This window comes from Canis aureus, chromosome 11, assembly GCF_053574225.1.
Source record: "Canis aureus isolate CA01 chromosome 11, VMU_Caureus_v.1.0, whole genome shotgun sequence".
Classification (NCBI taxonomy): domain Eukaryota; kingdom Metazoa; phylum Chordata; class Mammalia; order Carnivora; family Canidae; genus Canis; species Canis aureus.
This window is the reverse complement of record NC_135621.1, coordinates 71,968,613-71,995,350: the sequence shown is the minus strand read 5'-3', so window position 1 is coordinate 71,995,350 and position 26,738 is coordinate 71,968,613. Positions and strand designations below refer to the sequence as shown.

Below are 26,738 nucleotides of genomic sequence, written 5' to 3'. Positions count from 1 at the left end.
GCCCAGCCCGCTGCCCCTCGCCCGAGCCGCGCTGCCTGAGGCCCCGCAGGTACGAGCCGAGCGCCAGGATGTGCCCAGGCCCTCTGACGAGAAAGAACCGTCCGGGCGGTGGTAGCCCGCGACCCCGGCCCTAGAGACGCTGCCTGAGCCCAACTCGAGTCCACGCGGACCTTATGCCGGTTCCCTCTGGGCTCATCCTCAAAGTGCCGCGGTCCTTTGTATTTATTTCTCGGCCTCCGCGAGTCGCTCGCTCCGTTTCTCGTTAGACTCCGGGCGTAGCTGAGCCCGCGCGAGGTCGACACGCCCGTGGAGCGGGGATGCGACGGTGGTCGGTGGTCCGAGGACCGTCTGCGGGGCTTGGGTGACAGGCGCCTCCCCAGGGAGAGACCCAGGCTCCAGAGTCGTGGCTCCCGGCAGCCGGCGCAGTGAGGAGACCCCTCGGGGGCTTCGGTAGACCGAGCCCCCCAGGGTGCACCTCGCCTCGGCCTGCACCCCCGCGGCGGCTCCCGGCGCTCGTGGGCTCCGCTCGCCGACAGGGCCTCCCAGGGGACACGGGCCTCCAGCCCCGGGGGACGGCTGTAGCCCTGGGCCCCGGCGCCCTCGACGGCGCCCCCGACGTGCAGCCGCTAGCTCGCTCTCTCTTCCCTTGACCCCAGATTCGAGAACAAAACCGACAGGACGTGAAGTCAGCGGGGCCTCAGTCCCAGCTCCTGGCGAGCGTCATTGCCGAGAAGAGCCGAAGCCCGGTACAGCAGAAGCCGCCCCTGCCCGGAGGGGAAGCGTGCTCGCCTTCGGGGCCTTCAGTGCCCGAGGCCGGGCAGCGGGACCCCTGAGTCCTCAGGCCCACCCTTGTCCGTGATCTTGGGCGCTGCCGCTCTTGCTGCAGGACGGACGCTGTGAGGACCAGGGACGGCGTGGGGCCGGGGCGGGGAGCAGCGCCCGCCCGCCCCGCAGTGACGCTGACTTCCAAGCTTGACCCAGGGAACCCCGCTCGGCCCCCACGGCTCCTGCCCAGTGGGCGTCGCGGGAGCGCGGCTGGCGGTTCCAGCTGCTCCCGGCCGGCCTGCCCTCGGTGCTCCTGGCCTCTGCGCGTGGACACGGCAGCAGCCGGCCGTGGCGCTGGGGGACGCCCACGTGCTCGCAGAGGAGGGGCACGTGTGTGAGGACGGTGCCCGCTCAGGCCGGCCAGGAGCCCCCACACCCACGTAGAGTAGGACGTAGGGAGTCGCTCCGGGGCCGAGATGGGGCCGCCCGGGTCTAGTGCGTAGGGAAGGGCGGGAGGGTCAGAGGCGCAGCTCGTGTTGCAAGCCATTGCCCCGAGGGCGGCCAGGAGGGAGGGACACAGGACACGCTCCGCCCGTGGAGCAGATGGAGGCCGCTGAGCTCAGGCTGCAGCCACAGGGAGGGGCCGTGCAGGCTCCAGGGTGGGGAGTCGGAGCTCCCGCGACCCCGGGGCGGGGCGGTGAGTCCTCAACACGGGCTGGTGTGCGGGTCCCTTGGGGGCGCCGCGGCGTCGTCAGGGGAAGGTGGCCCGGAGGCCGGCGCAGGCCCTGCCCGGGCTCGCGTCCTTTGAGCGCCGCGCTCTTTGGCTGCTCCTCGGCTTCCGAGCACGGCGCCCTCGAAGGCCAGCACGAGGCCCCCATTAGAAGGGGCCCGAGGGGTCAGAGGACTGCGGAGGCTCCCGCGAGGCCCGGCTGTGAGCTCCCCCGAGCCGGGGGCTCCGCAGTGCCCCCAGGGACCCGCGACGCCGGCCCCGAAGATCCAGGACTCAGGACCTTGGCTCGCTTGTGACTTACGGCCGTGCGCGGAGCAGGACTAACCGCCGGACCGACGCTGAAGCCGCTGTGTCTTGCGCTGACCTCGTGCCTGTGCTGTGGCTCGTGCTGCCGTGGGCGGGGGGGGGGGGGGGTGCTGGGCCGGCAGTGGGACGCGGGGCTGCGGGGCTGCGGGGCTGCGGGGCTGCGGCTGTGCATGCGGACGGCGCGGGCGACCCGCGGGGCTGCAATAAACGCGTCTTCTTCTGCTTGGGCGCATCCTTCGCCTTTCTTTCCGGGGCACAGGGCGGGCTCCCTGCATCCGGGGCGCGGCAGAGACCCCAGGGCGGGGGGGGGAGGCAGCGGGGGGAGCAGACGCCCCGAGGCCCGGGGCCCTGCCGTTTCCAGGAGCGAGAGCACCGGCAGCCGCGGGAGGGACAGAAGCTTGGGCCCGGGCCCGCGGCGGCGCTCAGGGGGCGACACGCGCTCTGTGGTTGACTTTCAGTCCACGGAGAGCCAGCTGGCGGCCCAGGGCGACGCGGACACCAAAGACGAGGCGGAGGAGACGGCGCCCAACCCCTTCAGCCAGCTCACGGACCAGGACCTGGAGGAGTACAAGAAGGAGGTGGAGCGGAAGACGCTGGAGCTGGACGGTGAGGGGCCCCCGGGGTGACGGGTGCGGCCCCTCCGGGCCTGCCGGGCGTGCGACGGGGCCACAGGGGCGCTTGGGGGGGTGACGGGGTGACAGGAGGGGAGCCCACGGCGGACCCGTTGCATTGGGCACCAGCCGGCCCGCCTGCAGGGGGACGCCCGCCAGCAGCCTCCCGTCGCCCCCTCACCCTTCCTTCGCTGCGGGATCTGCAGCCCGGCCCGTGTCTCAGGTCGACCCCACACGTGCCATCACGGCGGCTGCGTGCTCACGGTCACGCCTGTGTCCCCGCCTGGCACAGCTTCCCCCCGGGCTCCGGCCCCAGCACTGCCGTCTCAGCCCCGTCCCTCCTCACCCACCCCCCCCGCCCCGTGTTTCAAGAGCACGTGGGGCCGAGGCACGGAGACGTCAGCTCCCTGCCGGCTTGTGTCCTCCCAGGCGCAGCCCTGGTCACGCCCCCTCCCCACGCGGGCTCGGCGCCTTCCGGGCACCCAGCAGGCCCTGCCTGGTGGGCTCGGGGTGCTTGTGTGATGGTTGAAAAATTGGGGAGAAAACAGGGTGCTTTCTATCCCCGGGGGGATTATTGGGCCGAACGTGAAGTCAGATAAAGAAGCTCCGAGCACCCAGACCGTGGGCGGGAAGCCTGCGGCCCCGTGGTCCCGTCGGGGTGACGCCGCCCTGGGAGACCTGCGGGGACCCCGACTCCCTCCTCCGTCTGCCTCCCCCGGGATGTAGGACAGACTCCCAGAGGCTTGTGGGGTCAGCGAGGAGGAAGAAGCACCCGTGGGTGTCCCCTGTCTGCCCTCCTCCCCTCCGCTTGAGCCCACCCCGAGGCGGCTTTCTGTGCTTTCAGGGGAGAAGGAGACCCCGGCGGAGGGGCCGGGCTCTCCGGGGTCGGCTCCAGCTTCCGCGGCCCAGAGCCCAGCGCGGTCGGAGACAAAGAGCCCCGCGGTGTCTCCCTCCAGGTCTGCAGACGGTGAGCGGAGGGGACGAGGCGCCTCCACGGCCGGGCGGGCTCCGCGGGGGGCCCCGGGGGCTTTCTGGGATCTGAGACCGGGGCCACCAGAGTTAAGCTTGTTTCCTTCACGAGCCGGGACATCGCGGCCTAAAACTTGTGTCTCCACCTGCGGGATGATGAGGAAGCTGACGGCTGGCGCGCGGCCTCCCGACCCCTGACCCCGACGAGGCTGCTGGTGGTCCCTCTAGGGGCACCGGCCGGGGCTCAGGCTTCACTGCGGGTGGGGGTCCCCGGGATCTCGCGAAGGCGGAAGGTCTGCGGTGGGAGCTGAGCTGTTTCCAGCAGCTCCCAGGTTAGGCTGACGACGTCCTGCGCAGCCCTGGGACCTCGGCAGGTTGGAGCCACCTGGGGGCTTCCCACCCCCGACAGCGGCCTGGGCCCCAGCACGGCAGCACCTTGGTCCCCGCCAGCGGTCCGGGCCGGGGCAGAGGAGAACGTGCCGGGCCGGCTCCCTCCCGGGCTGAGAACCGCTGTGCACGTGCTGGCCCAGAGCGTCTAGGTCCAGGCCCGACTGGAGATCGGAGCATCTTTGTGCCTCGGTTTCCTTGTCTGTCAGGTATTCTCCCTTCTTAGGGTTCTTAGAGGGAAGCCGTCGTTGAGAGCGTAACAAATGGAATCTAAAAATACAATGAAAGAAAATAAAAACACTTAAGGGTAAGATCCAGCCGGGTCACGAGCAACGCTGCGCACGGCGGGTAATGGCCCCGCTGCGGCCTGTGCCCCCGAGATTACCCAAGGGTCTCGACCGAGCTCCTGGAGCCCCCCGGAGCGGGAGCCGTCCTCCCCGGGGCCCCGGACTCGGCGCTGGGCTGCCCAGCAGGGCTGGTGGCCCGATGACATCTTCCGTGTCCGGGACGGGGTGACCGCCGTGCGCCCTGCAGCCCCCCGGCCCCCTCCACGGCTGGGTCGCCGCCTCGAGCGCGGTCCCGGTGCCGCCCGAGGACACCGTCTGCTCGTCTGCTCGGGGCCAGGGCTCCAAGCGTCGTGCCCCGGCCGCTGCGCTCCCCGGCCTCCCGTCGCCGATCGCTGCCCCTTTGTGCTTCATCAACGGAGGGTCCCCGATTCTGAACACCTGTCTCCGTAGTGAGGGAGGCGGGCGGCTTCCTCACCCCAACACTTGCCGCGGGGCAGGGGGGGGCAGGGAAGGGCTTCCTCAAAACGAGTGGATCTCCGCCAGCTTTTGCTTGGGCAGCCGGGGCTTCGGGGGGTTTCCTGCTGTAAAACCCACAACCCGGGCTCGGCTCCCCCGGGTGCACACGCGCGGGACGGGCCCGGGCCACGCTGCTCCGGCAGGCGATGCGCTGCAGGTGGGGGGCCTCCTCCCTCCCCCGGGCTGACCCCTCAGTGCCCCCCGTCTGTGTCCCCCCAGCTGACCCCTCAGTGCCCCCCGTCTGTGTCCCTCCAGCTGACCCCTCAGTGTCCCCCGTCTGTGTCCCCCCAGCTGACCCCTCAGTGTCCCCCGTCTGTGTCCCTCCAGCTGACCCCTCAGTGTCCCCCTGTGTGTGTCGCCCCAACTGACCCCTCAGTGTCCCCTTATCGCCCCCCCAGCTGACCCCTCAGTGTCCCCCCCATCTCCCCCCCCAACTGACCCCTCAGTGTCCCTCCTCATCCCCCCTAGCTGACCCCTCAGTGTCCCCCCATCTGTGTCCCGCCCCTCGGCCTCCGTGAAGGATCCTCTGTCCCAGCCTCTTCCTCCGTGTCGGGCGTGTCCGCCCCCCTCCCCCCACCTGCCGGGCCGCCCCTGTCCTGCTGACCCCCATCCCCGTGGCCCGTCCGGAGCCCGTCCTGTGCCTCCCGGGGGTTAGCCCAGCATCAGCGTCACACGGGCTCCGTCGCCTACTATTTTGCCGTCACAGATGAGTCACCTAGAGAGCCTGCGGCGTGGGGGCCGCCACCCCGGGTCCTCGCGGGCCCGTCCAGAGCGTTGTCCCTGGGCTCAGCGGAGCCATGAGCCCGGAACGGCCCTGGCCCCGTGGGTGTGTCGCCCTCCTGGGCTGCGCTCGGCATGAGAGGCTATGGGCCCGCGTCACGCAGCAGGTGTGGGTCGCTCCGCGGCGTGGATGATGCTGGGTCCCGGGGCGCGGGGGAGCTGCTCCCCAGACCTCGGTGCCCTGGGCCGCGGGGTCCGCTGGGTGGCCGTGCCCGGCCCGGAGCGTCCAGGGCGATGTGCTCAGCAGGTGCCCGGTAGGTGCCCGGCAGGGAGGCTGCGGACCCCTGGGACGCGGGGTGGCGGAGTCGCTCCCTGTCTCCACGTCCACGTGGCCGGAGCGCCGCTCGTGTGTGCCGCCGTCCAGGGCAAAGGGGTGCGGCTCCCTGGACCCTTGGAGCAGAAGCTCCTGGGCCTTCTCCAGCCCCCCCGCCTGCAGCCACTCCCTGGACTTCCTCGGAGCCGCGGGGGACCACAAACAGCTGTGTCCTCTTAAAAAAAAGTGACACATGAAAGTGAAAAATGGGTAAATTGGCAGTAGATTTAGGGCCGGTCAAGCTCAGGGTCAGGGGTCAGGGGCCGCTGTGGGGCCGACCGGAGGGCTGCGGAGGACAGCCGGGGGGTGGGGGTGTGGGAGCCCGCGGTGGGAAGGGCGGGGGCGCGGCCGCTGGCGTCCGGGGCCTGGAGGGCACGGCTGGGGTCGACCCCACAGGGGCCAGGACCGGTGTCGGGGCTGAGAGGGAGCCATCGGGGGTGCTGGCTTTCACCGGGTGGGGGAGGCCGTACCAGTCAAACTAGCCCATCCCACCTGTCCCCAGACGGACATTCGTCGCCCCGTGTCCCAGGTAACCACACGTTTCTCCAGCCTTTACCCCTGAGAATCCTGATTTTCCTGGAAGTCCTCCCGTCAGCCCTTCATTCCTCCTGCGTCATGTCTCATCCAGGGCCCCCACCCCAGGGGCGCGGCGGGTGCACCCCCACCCCATCCGTCAGGCAGCTCCTCCGCTCTCCGCTCGTGCACCCCCACGCTCCCTCCCCACCCAGACACTTCAAAGCGCGAGGGAAGCAGAGTGAGGGGACACTGGGAACGGGGAGGGCGGGCGGGAGCTCCATTTCGGGTCTGAGCAGCTCCGGCGCTGAGCACGGCCGCGATCCACGGAGCCCGCCAGGCGGCTGCTGGGGTGGGCCGACCGGCATCTCCCCTTCCGGACGTGGGTCCGCGTGGCGGGGACTCCCATCCTCCCTCTGCCTTCCCCTCTGGGCCACCTGGGGAGACGCTCTCCATTTGTCCAAAAGTCCCTCCCTGGCCTAGGACGTGAAACGGGTACGAAAACCCGGCGTTTTCATTTCAACTAACTGGAATTTAAGCGAAAGCTTTTTAAAAATGCCATTTCCGTATTTTCACTGGTGAACGTGAACCGGTCACAGCGATTCTTAGATGCTCTCCGCGGTCCTGGGGCCTCTCCTCACCTGGGTCTGTCCCCTCACTTTGTGCCTAGGAAAGCGGGGCCCCCGTCACCTCCGGCCCCCGTTACCTGTGTCCGTTTGTAGACGCGACCCCAGAGTGTCAGAGCTGCCCGGGGCCGGGGGGTGGGCGAGAACCCTGCCCAGCCCTCGGCCCTACGGCGTCGGCCCGTCCCTCCCGTGGCTCTAGACTTATTTTATAGAGTCGCCTAGAAATGCTTCTGTTAACCCTGCGTGGAAACTCCCACCTGATCGAACTCTCATGGGTCGTATCTTTTGGTCTTTTTCTAGAAGGTGCTAAGACGGAAACAAGCAAGGGCACCGCAGAGCCTGAAGCGACGCAGCCGGAAGGAGTGGTGGTCAACGGCAGGGAGGACGAGCCAACCCCAGAGGACATCCTCAGCAAGGGCTTGAGCCAGATGACCACCACGGCCGACACGGATGTCGACACCTCTAAGGACAAAACCGAGTCGGTCACCAGCGGCCCCATGTCCCCGGAGGGCTCACCCTCCAAGTCTCCCTCCAAAAAGAAGAAGAAATTCCGAACCCCGTCCTTCCTGAAAAAGAGCAAAAAGAAGGAGAAGGTGGAGTCCTGATTGGTAGCAGCTTCGGCTCCCATCCGCACCCTCTCCCCTCACCCCTTCCCTTCTCCCATCTCTGTCCCCGGAGGCGCAGGGCCAAGGAGGGGTAGGCGAGGACCCTGGACCACCCTCTGAGGGCGAACTTGGAGATCGCGCGACCAACCCCTCCGTCTACGGCTGCCCCGGAGAATCAGGAGACTCCCCCACGGCCGCGCGGCTCGCTGGTGGCGAAGCCTGCGCCGGAGCGTGGGTCTGCTGGGCGCCCGCCCGGCCCAGTGCTCTCGCCACCGCCACCCCCGTGGGGACGCCGTGCACCGCGCCGAGCCCCGGGCGGAAGGCCGGAGGGGGCTGCAGGCGCCCACAGCCTCGGACCAACCCAGGCAGGGCCCGACTCTCCCGAGGAGCCAGGTCCTCCCCGCAGGCATGCGGCCTCCCGCCCACGGAGCTGCCCCAGCCAGAAGTCTCTCCCCGTGGGGTCCCCGCCCTGCCGCGCACACTCAGCAGACACATTGCCGCCCCCCTCCCCCAGCAGAAGTTAATCTTTGTTCCCAAGGGCTGATGGCTTTGCTTGCGCTTCCCCAGCCGCTAACCCCGGGCTGGCCTCACGGGCCCCTGGACGCGGACGGCGAAGGACCCGGGAGCGGGCCGCCGGGAGGGCTGGCCGAGGCGCCGCGGGCTCGCGAAGGGTTTGACGGGTGTCGGCAGCCGGGAGCCGGCCCGTTTGAGTCGCGCATCTCAGGCGCTTCAAAACTGAAACCAAATTTAGCTTAGGGTAAACGTGGTCTCACGCTCAGGGCAGAAATCCGGGGGGAGTTAGATCCTCCTGTCGGCCTTGGGTTGTGCGAGAGGATCAACGCGAGAGGGAAGCGCCGCGCCTCCCGGGCTTTGCATGACGCGGGAGCGATGCGGCTGCACCTGTTCTGCTCCGGTGGGGTCAGGTGTCCCCGGCCCGTCCTCCAGACCGACGGGAACCGGCAGCGAACCCATGGCTGCTTTGGGGTCCGGCCCTCACTCGGGGTCCTGCAGAGGAGAATGAGCTGAGCCCTGGGGATCAGTGCTCTCGGGCCAGTGTCAGATGGAGCCCGAGCGCCCTTGCCCGTCACTGTTTGTCCGTCTGGGGCCTCGTGACGGCCGCAGCTGTCGTCGCAGGTGCCGGCACCTCGTCACGTCCTCCCGCGGGGCATCGATCAATGAGCGTTGCTGGCTCCTGAGAAGCAGACAATCCACGCTCTTCACAGCACAACGTCTTCAAAGAGTATTTTTCCTCCGTGTCCTGATGATCGTGAAAGCACTTGCGAAAGTTCTCGATCCCCGTGTCCCCCGCGTGAGCCCTCACTTTCCACGTGGAGACCCTGCAGCTTTCCGTGCGTCGGACCCTCGGGCGTCATGCCAACCCTGCCGTGGGGGTGAGATGCTCCCGCCCGACGAGCACGGGAGCCGAGCCCCAGAAGGACAATCGACTTGTTCCAGGAAGGTCCGGAGCCTTTGTTCTTCAGTCACGATGACTAGACGACGAGCAAATCCCCGAGGGGGGTGGTTTCAGCCCAGGACCTCGCCGGCGCCCGGTCTGCACCGTGGAGTGAAGGCGGGAGCCCCCGTGTGCTCCCCCGTCCGTGCACGCGAAGGTCTTGAGGACCGGGGACCGGGGTGGGGCCAGGCTGCCCTGTGACGAGGGCGCCGCGGGCCGGGCCGGAGCGCGGCTGCCCCCGGGGACGGACCGCGACCGTCCTGCCCACCCTCCCTGCCGCCGCCGCCCCCGCCCCGCTCTTCCTTGTGATGGCCACCCGGTGGCCGGGGGCTTCGCTGCCTCAAAAAAAAAAAAAAAAAAAAAATCTGTGATGTGGGAAATGCCTTTAAAAGCCGACCCTTTGATGCCTTCTCTGGAAAAATAGATCTCACGTTCATTCTTTGGTCCCCGCAGTGTTTGTCAAGTGCCCCTGGGCGGCGGGCATTGCCTCGCTGTGGCTGGAGCGACCGGGACACAGGGGGACGCGGCTGCCCGTGCCGGTGGCTGCAGCTCCGAGGGGACGTCGACGGGCTCTGCGCTCAGCAAATTCTCTTTATTCCCTTCCCAACCGTGAGGCCTCGTGGGGTGCAAGTGCCAGAGCCTTGCTAGGGCATCGTCCCTGGACCTCACGCCACGGGTCCGCCGTATGTGTCCCTGTGCTCCTGCCACGCGGTCCAGCAAGCGGCCGCCACGGCAAACCCCGAGAGCTGGGTCGCGGGGCAGCAGGCGGTCCCTGCCCACACGGGTGTCCAAGGACAGGAGGCGCCTAGACGCGTTGCCAGGAGGGCAAGGGCCGGGGTCAACAGGGACGTAAGGACTTCCTGTCCTCTGGGCCGGAGGGACTCTCCTGGAGGACGTGACGATGGAGTTAGGTTTGCAGGCAAACAGGGACCCGCCAGGAGGACGGGGGGTCGGTGGGGTGTCCGCGCTGAGGGCAGGGTGTGCAGAGGCCCCGAGGCACCGGGACGGGCCAGGAGTCAGGCACGGGGCACGGGGCTCCAGTTCCCTAAGGCGCTTGGGGCGGGCAGGGCGGAGGGGGGGGAACCCCTTTGCCGTTTCCAGGTCTGTGCGTCCGTCCACAGAGGGGCCACTGGGCTGCTGAGGCCCCGGCCGGGCCCTTCCCCGCCCGCATGCAGGGTGGCACCTCGGAGGCCGGCGCCGGGTGCTGGGGGGTCGGTCCACGCGAGAGCACGGGCTCGGGGGCTGGGGCTTCTCCTCGGGGTCCGGGTGGAGGGGGCTGCGCAGAGCTGGGGCACGTGGGCTCCCGGGGACGGAGCTCGGGGCCAGCCTGCGGTCACGGGGGAACGGGGGGGGGCACAGAGCCGTCCCTCCCTGTCACCTGCTCTGCAGCTCGGCCGAGCTCTGCGGGAGGCGGGCCCCGTGCTGCGCTGGCCCAAGTCCCCGCCCTCCCACCGGGTCCCACGCAGGCAGCGGCGACCGCCCTCCAGGGCCCCAGCGTGGTTTCTGCTCAGCTCGTGGCCTGGGGTCCGGGTCGAGCCGCGCCTCGGGCTCCCTGCTCAGAGAGTCTGCTTGAGAGCCTCCCCCTCCCTCTGCGCCCTCCCGCCCTCCCTCTCTCTAAAATAAATAAATCCTTGAAGAATCAGCCTCCCCCAACAGTCCGGAGTGAAGATGGGGATCTTCCCCGCAGACAGAGGTTCTTGTTTTAAGATCTTATTTACCCGACAGAGCGCGAGGGGGCCGTGTGCAGGGAGAGGGAGGGACAGGCAGGACCCCACTGCCCGGGGAGCCCGACATGGGGCCCGACCCCGGGACCTGGATCAGAGCTGAGCCGAGGGCAGGCGCCCACCGAGCCCCGGGCGCCCCGGGTCCTTCCTCAGAGGCCTGCAGGGTTAGGGAAGGACCCGGTGTAGTCAGGGCCGCGCCAGGAACAGCTGAGCCAGCCCGCGCCTGGCGTCCGGAGGTGGCGGGGCCGTCAGGCAGCCCGCGCCGTCCCCACCATGCGCCCCCCCCCACCCTGAGGCCGCCCCGCTGCTGACCCTGGGGCTGAGCGAACCACCCCGGCGGCGTGACTCACTCCCGGACGCCGAAGAGATCAACCCCGGGCGTGGGCTGCTGCGTGAGGCTTGTGGGGGTCGCCCGGTCGGCCCGCCGTGGTCCGGGTCGGGGGCGCGCCGTCCTCCACTGCCGAGCACCTGGGAGAGCACGCGGCCCCGCTCGCGTCCCGCACACGCACCAGCCCGTGAGCCGCCCGCGAGCACCGGGGACGCAGCTGTCGTGCCCCCGAGTCTCAGCAGCCCCGCAGAGGCCGAGGAGCGTCCGGTGGTGGAGACGCTCGCTTTCCACCCCACGGGGGGAGGGGGCCCCACGGTCGTTCACCGTCTGCTCCAAAAGCCACACGTGAGCCCGATACCCGGGGCCCTGAGCGGCCCCCGAAGGAGCGCACGGTCGGCTACTTACCGGTTCCAGCTGTCGCGGGAGGCGAGCGGGACACCGGCCGGCCAACCTCCCCAGGGCGTGCGGGCGCCGTGTTGGCCGTGAGCACCGTCCCGCGGGCCGTGTGGACACGGGGGGCGTCCCCTGCTGGAGAGCCCTGGTCGCTCTGGCCGGGAGGCTTCTGTCCTGGGGGCCGGCCGCGTCCCCGCCAAGGGTTGCCTTGGGGTGCGGGAGTCATGGCTTGCACCGGCCTGCACGGGGGTTTCTCCAAATCGGCGTTCGGCGCCGTGAGGACGTCCCCGAGGCCAGGCCGGCGCTGAGGGAACGGGCCTGCGTGTGGGGCAGACGGGGCCGTCGTGAGCGGGCCGGGCTGGCTCCGCGCTGTCCTCGCCCGGCGGCCCCCAGGGGGCAGGAGGAGTGTGGGGGCTGGGGCGGCGGGAGAAGAGCTCAGAGGGTCCCCACGGCGCTCCCGCCCGCCATCGTCCCCCGCGGCCTCCAGACCTCGTTCTGAGGGAGTCGGCCGGGCGGCAGCACTTGCACCCGGGACGCAGGGGCCCGTCCGCGACCGTCAGAGCTCCCGCAGCCGGGACCGCGTTGGGGGATCCCTTGCAGCCATGCCCCGGGGCCGACGTCGGGGTGGCGGCTTGACCTCCGAGGCCCGGGGCTCCCCGACTCCCCGGCGTCCGTGCCGCAGCCGCTGGGGCCCCCGTCGCGCTCCTGTCCCCCGAGGGTGCGTGTGCAGGGGGCGCGAGGCCGGGACCGGCCGGCGGGGGGCGGTGACATGTGTCCCCTGGGCGCCCCGTCCGTGCGGTCCCTGGGGTGCCAGTCCCAGGCCTCGCTGTCCCCTCAGAGGGGAGCTTCCCGAGCCGCTGACGTGCAGACTGGTCAGCTTCCTGGGCTTTTATCTTGGGACTTTACACGCACACACGCGCACACACACACACACATCTATTATATATATTTACGGGGTAGTTTTGTACAGTTTTATGTTTGAATCTCTGAGCACCGAAGCTGCCCTTGGGTTTTCAGGAGAACTTTCCGGGCGTGTCTGTGGGGCGGGTGGACCTCTGTCCCTGCTGTTGTCTCACCTGCAGACTCACCCTGGTAAATGCTCCCGGTGTGTGACCATGGCCCGGCCCCTGACCTCCCTGGCCCCGGGGCGGCTCGTGTAGACTTCCAGCCACACGGGGACGTCCTGCCTTTGAGACCAGCCCTCGCACGGGGGGAGCCGAGTGTGTGCCTGAGCTCTGGCGGGGCCGGGAGGTGGCGAGCATGGGGACCCCGGGAGGTGACAGGCGCGGGGACCCCGGGAGGCGACGGCCACATGCACCTGCACGCAGCTCGTCAAGGAAGATCAGCCTGGACGCACGGGGCAGGGAGGGGCTGCGAGAACACATGCGGGTGGTGCCCACGGGGCAGCAGGGGCGGAGGCCACGGGGTGAAGGGGACGGGGACACTGGGGGGGCGAGAGGACGAAGGAGCCCCCCATCCTGCGCTTCACAAGGGGATGGCCCAGGAGCTGCTGAGCGTCCGCCCGCGCGTGTCGGGCCTCGTGTCCCCTCCACGGCACCTCGGGTAAACCCCACGGGCCCCCACGGTGCTCCCGTCACCACCCACACAGAGGAGGAAGCCGGCTCTAGGTCAGCGGGGGAGCCCTGCCTCACAGGGGACCCCACCCCCATCGCCCCGTCCAGCCGGGCCCACAGCCCCCTCGCTCCACTCCGCGTGGGGCACACAAAGGCAGCAGCCGAGGGCCGTGCACCCTCTAGAAATGCCGGGGTCGCTTGGTGCAGACACCAGGCCAGGGCCCCGCAGCGCCCTGGGGGGAGGGGGTGCAGCTGGCCTGGAAGCAGGGGCCTGGCAGCGGGTGCAGCTTCCCCCGGAGAGCACTGAGCGCAGCGAGGGGCCGGGCCCCCCGGGGAGTGGGCGCGGGGCCTGGGCTCACGGGCAGGCCACGGTGCCAGGGTGCTGTTGGCAGCCCTGTTTGCAAGGTGCACGGCGGTGGAGGGGATGCCTCGGCACCAGGAGCCGGCCAGGCGTCGGCAGGAGGTACCTCGGGGTCGGCCAGGCGTCGGGGGGGGGTACCCCGGGGTCGGCCAGGCGCCGGGGGGGGCACCCTGGAGCCCGCCCGTCCTGCCGCCCTGACGCGAGCTGCAGCAGGGGACTCGGCCCAGCGCGGCGGCTGCCCCCACGGCCTCGTGCCCACCCTCTAACCCGACGCCGCGTGACCAGCAGACACAGGACTCTTCCCTTCCCTGTCCCCTCGGGCCTCTGCACGTGGACCCACACCCGTCCGGCGGGTGCCACGCTTAGGCTGACGCGAGCGCCGCTGCCAGCAAACAACACGGTAGAGACTCCGCGGTTCCAAAGCAGGAGACGAGTCTGACAAGTTGGGGGACCGGCTCCCCCGTGGAGCAGAGTCACTGCCGGGAGTTAACATCCGTTTATCGGCACCAGCCGCTCGTGAAAAGGGGCTACTTCAAATAGAGAAATAAAATGGCTTTTTGGTGATGGAAAACATCATATTTTATTTTATTTTTTTAAATTTCTTTTAATTGGAGTTCAATTTGCCAACATACAGCATAACACCCAGTGTTCATCCCATCAAGTGGAAAACATCGTTTTTTTTTTTTTTTTTTGAAAACGTCCTATTTTAAAACGAGGCACCGACTGTCAACCGCAGGCTCGATGCCGTTGAGAGGAGGGGAGGACACGAGGCACGTTTACTCACGTGTGGACCCCGAGCCCGCCACAGCGAAAAAATTAGCCGGTCACGCCTCCGGTTGGTCGGAAAGTCAATACAAGTAAGAAACTCGAGAAAGGAGGAAACATGGAATTAAAACATGGTAGTAAAAAAAAAAAAAATTAAATTAATTAAAAAATAAAAAAATACAACATGGTAGTGAGCGGTTAAAGAAGTTTGCAGCCACGTCTAGTTTTTCACGATCAATTTAAGAAACCTGAAGCAATTGCTTAAAAAAGCAGTTCCATAAATAAATAAATAAAAATACAATAAAAAAATAAATAAAAGCAGGTCCTGGCACACGCACGTGTGGGGGCGGGAGAGACGGAGACTGCGCCGGACACCGGTGAGAGGACGTGGTGCGTTGGCCGCTCCCAGGTCGTCCCTGCGGGGGCAGCGGTTCACCTGCACGCGAGGCCGTGACCGCAGAGGAGCCGTAGCACACGTGGCCGTGATTTTCGTTAAAAGGCGCTGGAGCTTCCAATCACTGAGCGGGAAAGTAGCAATAAGAGGTGCTCGGGAATCCAGCTAAGACGGTGCAACAACGCCGTGTTCCCCTAAAGTACCACCAAATGGGGCAGCTCCCAGGGGACGGCCCTATAGACCCTGGAGGACGAGCCAGGAGGCGGCGTTGCCCCCTCTGCTGCCCCGACGCCGGCAGCCCCCCCCCGCCCCCCGTCCTGGCCTCGCCTCCCCCGGGCCCCACCCGGCCCCCAGCAGCTGAGCCCGTGTCCTGTGCCCTTGGGTGGCCCCTGGACGGCTCGGAGCCACCGTGCCCGAATCTGCAAACACACGCACTGGCTCTCGCTCTCGCTCCCTCGGCTTCTTTCTCAATAAACATGAAATCAATGGCGTCCGCTTCCGTGGTGGTGTCCGCGCGTGACGTCCTGCCTCCGGAGCCCGCGGCGGGATCGCTCCCCTCCGGAGGCGGCTCTGCACCTCCCCGGGATCCGCACGCAGCGAGGGTTCCCCCCCCGCCCCGACGTGCCCGCCCTGGACCCTGCAAAGGCAGGCCCAGGCGCTCCCGCACGCACCCAGGCTCCGGGCACTCAGCAGAGGCAGGTCAAGCTGCACGTCTTAGGCCGAGTAGGTTCCATCTCCCACCTGCACAAATGCACACTCATACGGGGCCAAAGGCCAGGCTCAGAGTTGGGGCTCACCCAACAGCCGCCCCTGGCCGCAGTGTCAGCCCCAGGGTACGGACCCTGTCAGGGGCCTGTGCAGGCCCTGGAGCCGGGCATCCGGGTCCTGAGTGGCCAGAGCCTGGAGCTCGGGGGGTGGGGGGGGCACAGCCTGGGGCCCTGCTGGTGCCACAGCGGGATCAGGGCAGGGCCCCTGGGGTGCAGCCCGAGGGCCCGGGGGGCAGTGGCGTCCCCCGTAGGGCTCCCCAGAGGGCAGGCCCTGCCCCCTTCCCATCCCAGAGAGTGAGCCCTGAGCAGGGCCATGCAGTGAGCCGGGCTGACACCAGGGAAGGGACACACGTGCGAGGTCCACCCGAGGGCCCATCGCTGGGCAGGCTGACACCCGGCCGCCTTCCCCCCGCAACCGCAGGCTGCGTGAGCCCCTTGCGGGGACGCCCACGGGCAGCGAGCCGAGGAGCCCACAGCCGTGGAACTGCTCCCTCCACGTCCTGCGCGGCTGCTGAGACCGTGACTACAGGCGGGACGTGCAGAGCGGCGTCCACCCGGCCCCGCCAGCTCCCCAGGCTCGGCCGAGCCCCAGACGCAGCCACCCTCAGCTCCCCGGGGCCAGTGAACCCACAGGATCAGGAAGCCGGGGAGGCCTTGGCCTCTTCCCTCCGTAACTGCCCCTGAGTCTTCACGAAAACTGGCATCAACAAGAAGTCTGGGTGACTGGGTGGACACGGAGGCCACGGAGGAGGAAGCTGGGCGGGCACGGGGCAGGAGCAAGGGTCTGGGCCCGGCATTCAAGGCCCCGAGGCTGAACCATGCGTGGCCCCAGCCTCGTCTCGCTGCAGACGGTGCTGCCAGGACCCTGCATCTCACGTCCCCTCCGTGTCCCACTCCAAGAGGCAGGGACGGGCTCCTTGAGCTGCGCACAGCGGTCCCGGGGTGGGGACTGAGTCCCGGGGTGGCCCCCCAGCCCTGCCGAGATGGGGAGCGCTGGACAGGGTCGGGCTGGAGGCGCGCAGCTCCCCGGGGTGCTCTGTCACGGCGGGTGACGGCCCCCAGGACAGCAGCCGGGGAGCTGGACACGTTGCCAGTGACCCGTGAGCCAGGTGGGGGACAGACGGCAAGGACAGGGATGACGGAGGGGGTGACAGGAGCCCTGGACAAGGCTTTGAGGGGTGACCTGGGCAGGGGGCTGAGGAGGAGCCGCTGGCCAGGTAGGAGGGGCGGGATGGAGCGGGGCCCGGAGGGAGGGCGCAGGGACGCGGGAGCCACGGGCAGCGCCAGAAGCTGGGACAGGCCACCCAAGGCCGCTGACCTCGGTGACCCACAGGCCGCGGGGCGTGGGCACCACCTGCCTCGGAGAGACAGCGGGCGACAAGCCACATGGGATGGCACCAGGAGGAAGGCCCAAGACGGGGAGGACCGCAGGGCCGCGGGGACCCTCGACCCGGAGGGGAGGACGGCACAGCTGCTGGGGCACGATGGGGACGGGGCTGCTCCACAGGACGGGACGGGGACGCTCCAGGGGACAGGCGGGGCCTCTCGTGTACCGTCTTATGTGGTGACACAGTTTGTTCTCCTGAAGGTCGGGTTCGTCCTTGAGCACCGCGTGCTCTATTGCTGACCCGTAACCTTGGCGGGTCGAGCGTGTTAGTTGTGAGCATACGTGTGGTGTGTGTGTCGCACGCGTGCACACAGCGTGTCCGGGACCACGTAGCATCGGGTGACAGGAGAACGAGGTTTGCTCAGCGCGTGTCTGGAGCCCCAGCGCGTTCTCAGCCGAGGGACGTCGCTATCAGAAATCCTATTTATTAGAACTAACATCGGAAGAAACAGCCGTGAGAGCACCACCCGCCGCGAGAGCCGGGCCTTGGACCCCGACCTGGGCATCTCCCCCCCCCCGCCTCCCCGCGTCCTGAGCCCGCAGCTCCTCAGTGGCCCCGTTGCCCGTGGGTCACCCCAGGGCAGCCGCGCGGAGGCAGTGACAAGGCAGAGGCCACCGGGCCCGGCCTGTGGGAGGGACACACGCAGGGGAGGAGCAGCCGGGCGGCGAGCGGGTGTCTGGGGGTGACCTGTTATTTGTTCCCTGTGAGGCAGGAAGCAAGGTGGGCTTGGGGGGCGGGGGGGAGGCGACAGGTGTGCAGGGAGCAGAGACCACGGAGGGAGAAGCGGGGGCCTCCCTGCACGAGCCCCCACGCGCCCCCACCCGCGGCCCTGCAGACCGTCCTGAGGCCTTGTGGCGTCGGGGGGCCGCCCGGCGGGGGACTAACCCCTGGGGGGGCAGAGGCATCTGGGGGGTGGTCAGGACAGCGCAGGGAGGAGAGTCAGAGGGACGGGGCGGGGGGCAGGGGAAGGGCAGGGGGGCGCAGAGGGGCAGGGGGGGCAGAGGGACGAGGGTGAGGAGACTGACGTGGGCAGGGTCTGACGTCACTGCCGTGATGCCCCCTCACCAGTGACGAGGCAGCCCTTTCCCGATACTGGCAGGAGGAGGACTCATGCAGCCCGCCCGATTGTCTCCACCAACAATGTTCCAGAAGCTTCGGGGAGGAGTAGGAAGCCAGGGACGCGGGGGCCAGGGACACGGGGCCAGTGACCTGGGAACCTGGGGCCTGGGGCCTGGGATGGGGGGCCGCGCAGGCCAACACCTGCTGGCACTCCTGGCCGCGGGGAAGTGCCAAGTCCCCTAGACTGTCCCGTGGGGCCCTCGGCCCGGGTGCAGACCGGGACCCGCACGTCCCCACCGCAGGTCTAGTGTGGTCCCCCGGGCCTCGATGTTCGCCTCCGCGGGATGGGCTCGCGGGCAAGCAGGCGCCTCCCACCACCGTCACCGCAGTGATGACCGGGACTCTCCCACGCAGGGACTTGGCCCGAGAAGCGCAGGCTGGTGGGGCCGGCGGGACCCGTGTTCTGGCTCAGTCCGGGGCTCCCCAGCCAGGGGCCCGCCATCCTGCCCTGGCGACACCCACGTGGCCCGTCCTCCCTCCTGGGGGACCAGGCCGGTTAGCCCCGCGGGACGGTCACACGCGGAGACGAAGGGCTGGCGCATTATCGCCGCCTCCAAACTTCGCGCCGGTGGAAGCACAGGGTGCTCCTGACGCCTGGTGCCTGGGCCCCTGACCCTCGCGCCCCAGGCCCCCACCCAGGTTCCCCCCGGGGGATCCTCCAGCAAACGGGCTGGGATCCTGTGGCTGCCCCGTCCCCGCTGCCCCCCTACTCCCTGGCCCGTGCCCCAGGCCCCCACTGGGGTCCCCCACCTCCCCGGGCTCCTCCGGCAGACGGGCTGGGATCCTGTGTCCCCCCCGACTCCCACTTGTGCCCCAGGCCCCCCCCCCGGCTCCTCCCCACAGCTCTTCACGGCCTCAGCCCAAGACCCCACGTGGGTGGGGTGCTGCTGAGCCCTGGGTCCAAGGGGCTACGCTGGACGAGGGGAGCCTCTATCCGTGTAACCGGTGTCTTCACAAGGAGAGTGAACGGCCCCACGGACACCCCAGCACAGCCAGGCGGCCCCGGGGGACAGGGCAGAGGAGCGGGGCCCTGGGGGGAGCGAGGACTCAGGGAGGGTCTGTGCCAGGGGAGGGAGCAACCAGGCCCACCCTCGGGGCCACCCTCCAGCCTCCAGAGCCAGACGACTCGGCCTGGTGGCCCTTGGTGGGGCCTCACGGCCCAGCCTCGGGGCGGGGGGGGACACGCACTGCCTGGAATCCGACTGCAAGGGGGATCGGGAGCTGCTGGCTCACCACGCAGGACGGCCCCACGGCCCCACGGCACTCCTAGGGCTGTGCTGAGGTCCCAGGGTGAGGTCCCAGGGCTGAGGTCCTTGCCCCGAGGTCCCAGGGGTAAGGTCCCAGGGCTGAGGTCCTGGGGCTGAGGTCCTTGCCCCGAGGTCCAGGGCAGAGGTCCCCGGGGTGAGGTCCCAGGGGTGAGGTCCTTGCCCCGAGGTCCCAGGGGTGAGGTCCCGGGGCTGAGGTCCTTGCTCCGAGCTCCCAGGGCTGAGGTCCCAGGGCTGAGGTCCCAGGGGTGAGGTCCTTGTCCCGAGGTCCCAGGGCGGAGGTCCTGGGGGTGAGGTCCTTGTCCTGAGGTCCCAGGGGTCAGGTCCCAGGGCTGAGGTCCTTGCCCCAAGGTCCCAGGGCGGAGGTCCCCGGGGTTAAGCTCCAGGGCCGAGCTGCGGTCGGACAGGCAGTTAGTGTCACTCAGGCCATCATCTCGGAGCACGGTGGGCACCTGGCTGCGTGGTGAGCCGGCCGTGGCTTAGGGAACAGTCCCCGTCCTCGGAAGGGAAGCTGAGCCTTCTAGAAGGAACCGTGTAGAGGCCGCCACGAGGCTGCAAGCCAAGGCTCGAGGAGAAATCGACCCATTCATAAAGCGGGGTTTTTGGCAGCGCACGGGGTTTCAACGTCAAAGTGAAGCAACATGTTGAGGAGGAGGTAGGGCTCCCGCGCCCCACCCCACCCCGCGCCCCGCGCCCTGCCCGTCCTGGAGCCCCGACAGCAGTGCCACCTCCCGGGTGTCCGCGGCCCCACGTTTCTGAGTGACAAGCACGTGGTGTCGTCCTTCACTGTTTCGTGTCCAGGTGCAGGGCGCTGCCTCCCCGCTGCGCTGGGTGCGCACCCAGTCCCCCGCCGCCCGGCGCACCCCAGTTTCCCGTCCCTCCTCCCCCCACGTACACCCTGCAGTGACCCCGACGGCCTAGGACGCTGGGTTCACGGCCGCGCACTGCAGGGCGCTGCGATTGTGTTTCCTTTCTTAATTGCTATTTGATCTGGAGTTAATAATCCCCTTGCTTGTTCATTGGCGGAATTTTCTGGACTTGATTGTCAGTTCACCCCACAACTTCCAAACGTGTCTGAGAACGTTCTTATACAAGGTCAACAGACATCAAGCGATTTAATTCTTTCTTTTTTCTCTCTCTTCTCCTTGGCTGTTGGAACCGCCCCTCACGAAGCCCGGCTGCCTCCTATGGGGGCCGCTCCCCGTTATGGGGCCTGCGGCGTAGCCGTCTTCCTGGGATCGACTGCTCTTTGGGGTCGTCCCTGAACTTACTTTTGCCTTTCTCTTTAGGTTGGATTTCCTGTTTCCTGGACGTCTGCCCCTTTTTAGTTTAACCTGCTGGTGGAACGGAACACGGTTCCGGGAGCCTCGTCGGGTTAAAAAGACGGTCCAGCCGTCGAGGTTGTGCCCATGCTCATCGCGCCGCCCCAGTCTCGACAAGACACCTGCCCTATCACCTGGCCTACGGCTGTCACTCTGGGATCTCCCTTCACCATGTTTCTAGTGATTTCGTCTCTGGGTTGAAATTAATCCTCTTTATCCCATGTCCTTCCCCTTCTTGCTTTGCTTGCAACGGCCTCCTGAGAAGGGGTGCATGGGAGGTAGTTTTTGAACCCAAAGTTGTCTTTATCATATCTGTCCGCACATTTCCTTGATGGTTAACTGACTCTAGAATTCGAAGTTGGAAATAATTCTTCAAGTTGGGATTTTTTTTTTTTTCGAAATTCGAATTGCCCCGAATTTTGGAGCATTTCTCCACTGGGCTCTCCTCGCCACTGTGGCTACTGAGAAGCACAAAGCCACTAGATTCCTTTTATCTGTGATCTGGTTTTCCTCTCTGGGAGCTTGGAGGATCTTACATTCCGACAGTCCTCGGTGACGCCCCGTCACGTGGATTTGCAGGCTCCCACTGGGCCCTTCGAGTCTGGAAAGTCAGGTTCTTCAGTTCTGGGGATTTCCTTAAACTATTTCTGATGATCTGGTCCCCTTAGCCTCCCCCGTTCTCTTTTAAAAATTCCTCTTGGTCAGATTTTGGGTCTATTCCACTTGCCCTCTAACTTCTCATGTCATCTCTCTTCATTTGTATTTCTTTGTTCTTTTGCTCCACTTTCCAGGAAATTTCTTCCTGGAAGAAACTTAGCATCTGGTTTTTCTACTGAGTGTCTCATTTCTGCCATCCTGCTTTAATTTTCAGGAGCTTTTTTGTTATTGTTATTATCGGGGTGGGGGGTTGGGTGGACACAGAGTTCTCGCTTCATCGACGTCGTCTCTCCTTGTTCTCCAGGAGTATTAATGGTGGTTCTAAAAGAGAAGTTTTCTTCTTACTCACATTCATTCCATTTCTTTTAGATTATTTTTTTTCTTCTCTGAGAGAGAGGGAGAGGGTGGGGCGGGGCAGAGGGAGAGACAGAGGATCTCAGGCAGGCTCCATGCCCAGTGTGGAGCCCAACCTCACAGCCTGAGATCATGACCTGAGCCGAAATCAAGAGACGCTGCGGGGGCTGAGGCACCCAGGCGCCCCTAGGCTCCCTTGCACCTATTTGCTGGGCCTCTCTATCCCACAGCAGAGAACTCCCCCAAGGTCTGAGCAGCCTCGACTGTCTGCTCTTGACTAACACTGGGCTCTGAAAACAGCGACTGGGAAGTCCTGGATGTGTGAAGGCCTTGGCAGGTGGGATCCTGTTCCGGGGGGTCACAGGTTGTGTACCGGGCACCTGCCACTGGCCTCCTTCTCGGGCTGGCCGGGCTCCCCAGGAGGAGCCTGCATGTCCCTCCCGCCCCGAGCCTGTTCCCCGGCAACACACAGGCCTCGGCTTCCCTCTGTGCAGAAAGGCCTGTGCCTGGTGCCACGTTGGTGCAGCCCCGGGGCGCCCGGAAGGAAGAAGCCTCACCGCTCCTTGCCAGCTCTCCACCCCCCAACCCCGGCTTCGTATGTGAGCCCCTCCCGTACCCCCTGTTCTGAAGGCGCCCGGTGTAGCCCATTCCTGAGCCCTTGGAGGGCTTGGAAGGTGAGTCGGGCTGGCCGCCCCCGCAGTCTGCGGACGGCTCCACCAGCTCTGCTCCCGGGGCTCCTGCACAGCCGCCTGGTTCCCAGCTTCACAGTTTTTGTGGCTCTTGTTCTCCCCATCGCCCGTCATGAGTTTGTTTTCGTTTTGTTTTAAAGTTTCTTCACTGGGGAGAAATGCGAGGCGTATATTCTATTCAATCGGGCACCTGGACCCGGAGCGTCTCAAAGCCCGTTATCCAAACCCAGTGACAGCCAACATTTTTGATTATTTATTGTGATCTGGGCAGTCATCTAAATACTCACACGTACTAACTCATTTAAACTCTCATATCGGCCCTAAGAGATAAGGACGATCGTTTTCAAATGGGGAAACTGAGGCCCAGAGCTATTATGGAAGACCTCCCAATCAGTACGTGATAACGCTGGGATTCAAGCCCCTAAATGTGGTCCCACATCTACACACAGTCTTGCTCGAGAAATGTTCCTGTATTTACTCTAGGACCCAGTGACGAAAAGACGTAGCGTGATCTGCTCCGATTCTCTTCAGCAACTTGTTTCTAGTTAAACTGTACCTTTGTTCACTCTGCCTGTCTTGCACCAGGCACTGTGTTCCACTCTCGTGTGGTTTTCAGTGCGTCCGTGTGTTGTGGGTATTACTGGGCACACTGTACGTATGAGGACCCCAGGGCCCCGGCGGGGTGGGGGGCAAGGAACCTACTGAAACCTCTCGTAGTAACTGGAAGACAGGAGATGCAGATGCAAGACCACATGGCTTCAAAGCCAAGGAGGGCTTCGGGCGGGCTCAGAATTTTGGAAGGTAATGGTCAGCACCAGGAAGCAGATCGTGCTCCGCGTGCCCAGACATTTAATAAAACGCCCGTGGTTCGTTACTTTGGTTTTCTTCTTCAATCACACGCATGTTGGATCCCTTTTGTCTGCGACTCACATCTCCAGGTTTCTCTGTACATACGAGTAGGTTCCAGGATGGGGTTAAATGTATTTGCATGAGGGGGTAGGGAGGAAGCTGGGCAAGGCCTAGAAGGCCGTCAGACGGCGATGCAGGTGGGCTGCCGGGTGACGGAGAGAGGGACAGGGGGTGCGGTGACCTAGACTGACACCGAGTCAAAGGAAAGCTTCGGCAGATACACTGAAGGGTCCCCCGTCTTCACGACAGTCAGTCACCGGCTGACAAATGTGTTACAGATTTTAGGCACAAAGGTGGACCCACCTCAGTGACAGTCCCCATAACCAGAGGTCCACGGGGTGTGTTTTCACGGCAGCCATCGTCATCTGCTCTGCATTGCTGAAACCATTTTATTTCAGCCTCACGTTTTTAAAAAGATGTTATTTATTTATTTGAGAGCGAAGGAGAAGGCAGGCTGGAGGGAGAGGGAGAGAGAACCTACACCGAGCACAGAGCCCAGCGCGGGGCTTGAGCTCAGGACCCCGACGCCGTAACCTGAGCGGAAATCGAGAGTCGGCCGCGTGAGCGACTGAGCCACCCTTGGAATTCTAGACCCAAAATCGTTTTTCCTTAGAACTTTGAAGGAATTGGATCCGTTGTCTTTTAAAATCCGGTTTTGGACAAGCAACCTGATGACAATCTGATTTCTGATTTTTATGTTTTTCAGATTTATTTATTCATTTGAGAAAAAGAGCGAGAGCCCGCGAGCATGAGTGGGGGAGGGGCAGGGGGAGAGGGAGCACGCGGGAGCCCAGCAAGGTGCTTGACCTCAGGACCCCGAGACCATGACCTGAGCCAAAATCAAGAATTAGCCGCTCAACCGACTGAGCCGCCGAGGGGCCCTTGTTTTCTGATTTTTAACGACTGTCTCTTTGCCTCCCCCCCTCCCCCTCCCCCCCATCCCTCCCTCTCCTCCCCGCCCCCCAACTCCCTGCCCTGCTCCCTCCCCTGGCTCTGGGACGTACCCTCCCCTCAAAATGCAGAGAGTCATTAAAGATGTGTGTGGGGGTCAATACTGCTTGGACTTTTAAAATCCGGAAATTTGGTTTCTTTTGAGCCTTAGGGAAGTATCTTAAATTATTATTTTTTTTATCCACTTTCTCTATTTCTCCTCCGGAACGTCTGTTAGTCAAGTATTCGACTTCCTGGATTGATACTTTCAGGCCTTTTACCTTTCCTCCCGGGTTTCCAGCTCTTGGCCTTATGTCCTAGGAAAGCGCTTGGACTTGATCCTCCAACTGCTCTATTCATTTTTTTCTAAACAATTTTCTGACTGTTTCTTTCCAACGGCGCCCTGCTCTTGTTTTTGTCCGTATCCGCACGACATCTTGAAAACCCTGCGGACGCTCATCAGAGGGCTGCTTTCACGTTTTCTCCCCTTGGCCTGGTCCCTTCCCAGTGATGTTGTGCGGCTGTTGTTCCACACTCAGGTGTCTGTCTTCTGTCTGGTGATCGCCAATTCCTCCCTCGTGATGGGAGGCCGTGTCGCCCTTTCCTTGCTTCAGCCGCTCTGCTCGGCCTCTGCTGGGAGTGGGCCGTGCTGGCGGGGTCCCCCGCGGGCGCCTCGCTCTTTAGGATGAGCGCGGAGACCGCCTGACCCGAGCTGGGTCTTCCCGGTGCACGCGGAGCGCTCGCCTCACCAGCACCGGGACACCGTCCCCCCGGCCCCGCAGTCCCATGTGGCCCCTGGACAGAAGTTCCATTTATCTAGAGAAGAGCCTACATTGTGGGCCTGAAGGAAAAGGCTAGGCTCCTTCCTACAGCTGACCTCTTGGCAAAGGAGCTGAAAAGCTTGCTGCCTCGTCATCTCAGCTCTCTGATGGTTCTAGAAAAACCAGGTGGGAATGGTGACAGCGGTCGCTTTCCACGTCCTCAGCAGAAGGGGCCCCTCCACCGGTTGCTCTTGGAGGTCGTGCTGTGGGTCCCTCACCGCGGCCCCTGGCCCGGGGAGCCGCTGCGTCCCTCGCCCGGACGGCTGTTGCAGCCTTCCCCTCTTCCTCCTGAAAACTCCCTCTCAGCTGAGGCATTTGCCTCCCGTTTCACTGACTGCAAAGAAACCTTCCACCAACGCCCGACGGGACATGAGCGCCGGCCCGTGTCTCCTCTCTGCCCTCCTCCCGTGACAGCGTGGACAGCCCGTCGTCCCCGCGGAGACACATCCTCCCCTGTCCACCGGGCCTCGTGCCACCTGCCGGCTGGGTGACACCCCTGCCTGTGCCCCCCTTGCCCCTCCGCCCCCCTCCGCCTGCAGCCGTCCGGGCGCCGTCTGGGCCTCTCCAGTACCCTCTCTGGCAGGGCGTGCGTCTGTGTGCTTTCTCACGTGGTCGTGTGGGGCTTTATCGCCTCCAGAAGCGGGGAGGCGGGCCTAATGAGGCTCCTTGAACCTTGGGCGTTTTCTGGAAACCTGCTCCCAGGGACGGCTGCAGTCAGGCAGGTGGCTGGTCCCTGCCGCCAGCAGAGGGCAGTCCCGGCGCCCCAACAAGCACCTGCGTGACGGGCACTCCTGGCGGGCGCCTCCGCAGGGGACAGAGGGAGGCCTCGGTCATCGCTACTGTGCAGCGGCCGGGAAGCTCCGATGGACTCGGCTTGGAAACCAACCGGAGCCAAGGGGTGAACGTGAACATGATCTTGGGTAACTGTACGTGGGTTTGGCTGCTGCGCCGACAGGGTGTTCATCAGTGAAGAGGGCCGCACTCCCACTGCCAGCTGGCTCGGCTCCTGCCCGGGCCGCACCACCGCCTCTCAGGGTGACCTGCAGACGCTAATTCACGTCTCGGTGCCCGTCCACGTGGTAGATACCGTCAAGCCCTCCCCCCAAATGTAAAACCCACGGGGACCCAGGCAGCGACGGGGGGTTACTCCAGCCCGAGAGGTAAGTTCGTGCAAAGACCGGATTCCTAGGTTAGAGGCGAGAACCCACGTGATCATCTAATAGGTGCAGACAAGGCGTTTGACCAAATCCGACGCTGCTTGTGATGGAAACATTGCACAATCGAGGAACGGACGGGAACGTCCTCCGTCCGGGAAAGAACATCTTTGAAAATTCCACAGCTGGCGGCGGGCTTCGTGGAGAGAAACCAAATGCTCTCCTGCTAAGCTCAGGAGCAAGACAAGCTCTGTTCTCCCCAGTTCCAATCTAGAACGTACCGGAAGCTCTAGCACGGGCAACAAGACAGGGAGAAGTAAGACTCGGTTTGCAGATGACACGCTGTGACCTGGAAAGGTTGGTGTGGGAGCCGTCCTGGCCACCGTCCCGGCCCGCTGGCTTCCGTGGGTCCCCACGTGCTCCAGCTCGGCCGCCGCGGCTGCTAGTGAGGCCGGGCGACCGGGTGTCAGGCCCATAAGGCCCCTCCTCCGTCCAAGGCCTGGGCCTCTTCGTGGGTCAGCGGACCCTCTGCCCGCACCCCGGGCTGGGAAGCCGCCCTCAGCCCACCCAGCAAGGTGCCCCGTTGAGCCGCGAGCCTCGCGCTTCCCCGAGTCGTGCTGCAGATGGGCTGTGCGGCGTCCCGGGCGACACCGGGGGTCCCAGGCCGCGGCCCTCCCGGCGGGCCGGCCATCCAAGGCGGGACGTGGCAGGAAGGCTGCGCCAGGCGCCTGGAGACCAGAGCACAGGGAGCAGTGATTCGCACCGGATTCCTAGCGGACGGCTGTCCCCAGGATCCGAGGGTCGGGCGGGTCGCCGTCCAGGGAGCGGAAGCAGGGCAGAAATCGGAGGCCGCGGGGCGCAGGCGTAGACGCCCGTGCTGGTGGGGGCTGTGGAGCAGCCTCGGGGCCGAGCGCCCCGTCCTGGTCCGTGCAGTGGACGGCCCCATCCTGGCCCGGCGGGGAC

The 26,738-nt window shown here is 65.8% G+C and overlaps 1 protein-coding gene across 2 annotated transcripts in view; it reads left to right on the top strand.

The window, feature by feature from the left end:
* Positions 1–9,297, top strand: part of ADD2 (adducin 2) — an 88,497-nt gene extending 79,200 nt beyond the window's left edge. For both annotated transcript variants that reach the window (XM_077915821.1, XM_077915822.1), the window contains exons 13-16: positions 657–746; positions 2,260–2,407; positions 3,257–3,379; positions 7,104–9,297. In XM_077915821.1, the coding sequence (XP_077771947.1) occupies positions 657–746; positions 2,260–2,407; positions 3,257–3,379; positions 7,104–7,408 (666 nt within the window). In that variant the 3' untranslated portion in view covers positions 7,409–9,297. The remainder of the gene's footprint in view (positions 1–656; positions 747–2,259; positions 2,408–3,256; positions 3,380–7,103) is intronic.
* Positions 9,298–26,738: the final 17,441 nt, after the last annotated feature.